The 4,605-nt window shown below is 39.9% G+C and overlaps 1 protein-coding gene across 1 annotated transcript; it reads left to right on the top strand.

The window, feature by feature from the left end:
• The first annotated feature begins 341 nt into the window (after nt 1-341).
• LOC119331388 (carboxypeptidase SOL1-like) lies at nt 342-4,174 on the top strand. Its single transcript, XM_037604544.1, has 9 exons — nt 342-413; nt 544-621; nt 1,537-1,583; nt 2,253-2,378; nt 2,501-2,603; nt 2,706-2,768; nt 3,071-3,154; nt 3,330-3,393; nt 3,600-4,174. The coding sequence occupies exons 1-9, from the start codon at nt 342-344 to the stop codon at nt 3,911-3,913; spliced, it is 951 nt and encodes a 316-aa protein (XP_037460441.1). The 3' UTR covers nt 3,914-4,174.
• Nucleotides 4,175-4,605: the final 431 nt, after the last annotated feature.

Raw genomic sequence — 4,605 nt, forward strand, 5'->3', positions numbered from 1 at the left:
ATATCAAAGTTGTGCTAGTTGGGTAGTTGTGAATTTGAGGAATACTTGTGTTGAAGTTTGCAAGTCCCGTAGCATGCACGTATGGTAAACGTTGTGTAACAAATTTGAATCATGAGGTGTTATTTGATTGTCTTCCTTATGAGTGGCGGTCGGGTACGAGCGATGGTCTTTTCCTACCAATCTATCCCCCTAGGAGCATGCGCGTAATGCTTGGTTTTTGATGACTTGTAGATTTTTGCAATAAGTATGTGAGTTCTTTATGACTAATGTTAAATTAATTTTGTAGGCAACTCTTATTGTGGAGAACACACACCTTCATATACTTCCATCAATGAATCCAGATGGATTTGCTCTTAGAAGGCGTGGTAATGCAAACAATGTTGATCTCAACAGAGACTTTCCTGACCAAGTACGTACTCAACGCATTAATTTTCCTTATGGAAGGTTCTATAACCCTCTTTGCACTTTATCTTTTGGAGAGCCGTTCGATTTAAATTTTCATTTTTTTACTGGCAGTTTTTCCCCCTCAACGATGATATTAAGCACCGACAACCTGAAACTAGAGCTATTATGAACTGGATAAAGCAAGAACACTTCACAGCCTCTGCTAGTTTGCATGGGGTAATTATTCTTCCCTTAACGCTGTTTGTGAAATTATTTGATTACTTAAATCTTGTTGACCGCCCAGTTATGTTTCTGTGGTCAAGTCTACTTTGTCAAGTAGTGAGCCACATCTCGGTTTCTATTTCTGGGTTACTGTCATGTTCTGCTTATGAAAATGCCCCCAAATTTCGTGTGCCCCAAAAAGTCATATCCAGGACAAACCTATTTTGTCTTATGTCTTTTCTATTCTCAGCCTGCTATATGGAGTGGTTGTGGTCATTTGTTAACTTTGCTTCTAATCACTTTATGCTCAATTTATCATCTCTCTCACAGAAAATAAAATGCATAGGCAAATCATATTTGCGCTGCAATTGATGGGTTGGATGTTGTTAACTTGTTATATTTAGTCTTATTTCTTCTCAATCTGCTATGTGGTGAAGAATTTTCTTGCTTCGATGTATACTATTAATGTCTAAAAGTGGATGTTTTGGATCGGGTCAGACCCTGTAGTTCTGGAACTGTTTCTTTTAACCTAGTAATTCCTCTGGGCACCTCTGGGGCACTTCCTTGTGATCTTAAAGTGCGAACATAATTGGTTTAAGGAAGAAAAATAACAACAATAGCAGATGGTAGAAGATTTTTTCAGTTTTTAATACTAGAAAGGTGATGTTCACAAATAGGTGGATACCAATTACAGTGTTTAAGATTAGGATGCATGTAAAAGAAAAGGGCCATCTGTATACCACTCTACCATCCATCCATTTTTAGGATTAATTGTTGAAGGTCCAATACTAGGAATTCACTAACTTTTCTTCATTTTCAGATGACCCTTTGTTTCATGGACATTATTCTGATGCATAGTTCTTACGTCATTACCAATTAGCTCCTGATTGACTGATTGCCATCCATTGCCACCTGATTTGAGTTTTGCAGGGTGCTCTTGTTGCAAATTATCCATGGGATGGATCTAGAGATACAAGGTAGCCAGTTTCCTAATTTACATTCACTTTCAAGATCCCCTGCTAGTACTTTTGCATGTCCTGTTTCTCTATATCTTACTAAAACCCAGCAATAAGATTTTAACCAAGGATTGTCCACAGATGTGTCAGTATATTTCTCAAATGATGTACTCCCTCCGATCCAAAATAACTAAAACCATGACACTTATTTTGGATCGGAGGGAGTACATTCATATTTTGTGTTTGCCAACTTGAGTCCTTGCTAATGCTGGTACTTGAATTTTGATGTTCGCAAGTGCTTTATTCAGAGGTTAGATTGCACGTGGCCACCCATGCTTGTTAAACAGTAACATTCTCTTGATGCCCCATAGATTTGTTAGATGTACCTTTTCTTATTTATAGGACCATCAAGATAGATAAGCAGCACACAGCTAAAGTTTTATGAGCAGCTGATCAACAGTCGTGCACATAATGGGCTGTTAATCAATATATCGTAAGTGGCGCTGTTGGAGCCCTTGGATTTTAATGTCATACAATGTTATCTTGTAATGCAATATTTTTGCCTGAGTTTTTGTTCAGTATAGCAGTTATTTCATTTGTTTTGCTGTTTTTCATTCACCTACTAGTCTTTAGGAACACAAACTTGCTTTGTTTCAGACTGCATTCTCACATAGATTGTCTTGCTTACAGAAAACAGTATTATGGATGTCCTGATGACAAGACATTCCGGTACATGGCGTCAGTGTATAGTCAGTCACACTATAACATGTCATTGAGCAAGGAGTTCGAAGGAGGAATTACAAATGGAGCGCTGTGGTAAAGAAAAAAAAGACTAGCATCGCTTTGCTACTCCATATTGAACTTTCGTTGTATTAACATTCCAGTGAGTGTTAGTACTTTTCAAGACCGAACATAGCAATTTATGGTTTGTGATGCAGGTATCCAATTTATGGTGGCATGCAAGACTGGAACTATATACACGGAGGCTGCTTTGAGTTAACCCTTGAAATTAGTGATGTAAAATGGCCAAAAGCATCTGAGGTACTTTTGCATCTTGTTATGCTTCTGCTTCTGCTGCTGCTGTTGTAAACCACTTGGTAGACATGTTTTTGTTCTGATATTCTGTATAATCTTCTGCTACAGCTTCTTGTCATATGGAAGCAAAATAAGTTGAGCATGCTCAATCTTGTTGCAAGCCTTGTAAAGGTAAGATGTTCCTAGTGTTTGATTCCTATGGTTATGCACCAGAAATAATTAACAACCTCGCCCTATTTGAAGTGAAATGGTGTCAGTTAGTATATGGGTTGGGGCACCGGGTTCTTCAACCACCATGTTTGTACCAGGGTCTGGGTTGAGGCACTGTGTCATCATTTCATTCTCTGCCCCTTCTGAAATAGTACCTTCCAGTGTTATTGAAGTTGTTCCTTTGGGTTTTGCTCCTTGTTGTTCTCTTTTGTTGACATAGAAAATGTTTGTCACTGTGTGCACTATATTAACACTTGTTTCAGACAGGAGTTAATGGAAGGATATTTGCTGCAGATACTGGCCGTCCTATACCAGGCTCACTCATGGTTAAGGGAATTGATTCGAAGGTGAGATTATTTGGCAACCTTAACCTATATCCAGTGAGGTATATATAAGTGACATTTGGATCCTGAATGCAAATGGATTATTTTGTGGTCTTATGGATGAACTGGCAAATTTATGCTGAAATTTTTGGGTTTATCATTTGAGAGATCCTAATACTCGTCCTGTGCTTGATCATAGATAAATGCCAGCGGAACTTTTGGCAATTACCATCGGATGCTTGCACCTGGTCAGAGCTATGAAGGTAGGCTTTGTATGCTCCTTCTGTCCAAAACATCATTTACAGATATGGTTAGATAGCCTGCATGTATTAAATATGGTTGGGGATGTCTCCTCAGTCCTCACTTGGCCTAATCTCCTTTTCTTTATCTAAATTTTCACTAGAAAATCTTGGATAGATGAAGCTAATCCATTGGTAACCCCACACGGGCTTTCTTTTATTACTGTCAGTCGTGGCATCGATGGAAGGCTTCAGACCAAAAAGAACACATATCATGCTGGGGCGCGAAGCCATGAATCTGGACTTCATCTTGGACCCATACGGAGCCCTCAAGGGAGCCAAGCCTCTGCGCAATGACTGCGGCTGCAGTTGCAACGATGACGGTGGCAGCAACAAGCCGTTCCTCCTCCGGGAAGCTTACCTCTGGCTGTATCTCCTGGTCCTGTTTTTCCTGCTTGCCCTCTACCTGCTCTTCAGGAGGAGAATGGCGTCGAGGCTCGTGGCACAGCGCCACCCTCCTCCGAAGCGGCCTGTTGCCGTGTGAGACGAAGCTGTACGTGCTGGTGGGTGTTTGTAGCGTAATCACAGCCTTTACAAACTGTTGTTCACACGTGGGATTAGATTGTGGCCATAATGTGCCACGGAAGTTTTGAACAGTTTTTTAGTTGGAGATATATATGTTTGAGTTAACTGGATACATTACATACAGAGATAGAGGAAGGATAGAGTGAATCAGTGACGCAGGCCGAGTCTCTTAGTTTCTTCATCTCATGCTAATAAAATTGTTTTACTGTCTGTTTTCTTACCATGCATGAAATATGCCTTGATCGAGTGTCCAATTAATCCATACCTTTTTAGAAACGGTAGTGCTCTTCAGCGAACGTTCGTTGGGGTCCATGGCAGAACGAACGTTTTTCACAGCAATTTATTTGTCGGGAGTTTGTCAATTCCTTCAAGCGAACAAGATTTGTGTTGCCAAAACTCGCCATGTGTTTTTGAAGAAATTATCATACGTGCTATGAGGAATTTGACATAAAGAGGGTCCTTTATAGAAAAGTAAAATAACGATGTAATTAGATACAGAATCCAAGCACACGAATATATGCCGATCACAAAACAATTAAACACGTTTCCGCAAAAAAACAAACAAACAATTAAACAGGAGAGGAAGTAAACTGAAGATACACTATCTGCGCTCCATTCAGATCCTGAAGTGGTCGAGCGCGGAGGTGCCGA

The sequence above is a fragment of the Triticum dicoccoides genome, chromosome 7A (genome assembly GCF_002162155.2).
Source record: "Triticum dicoccoides isolate Atlit2015 ecotype Zavitan chromosome 7A, WEW_v2.0, whole genome shotgun sequence".
Classification (NCBI taxonomy): domain Eukaryota; kingdom Viridiplantae; phylum Streptophyta; class Magnoliopsida; order Poales; family Poaceae; genus Triticum; species Triticum dicoccoides.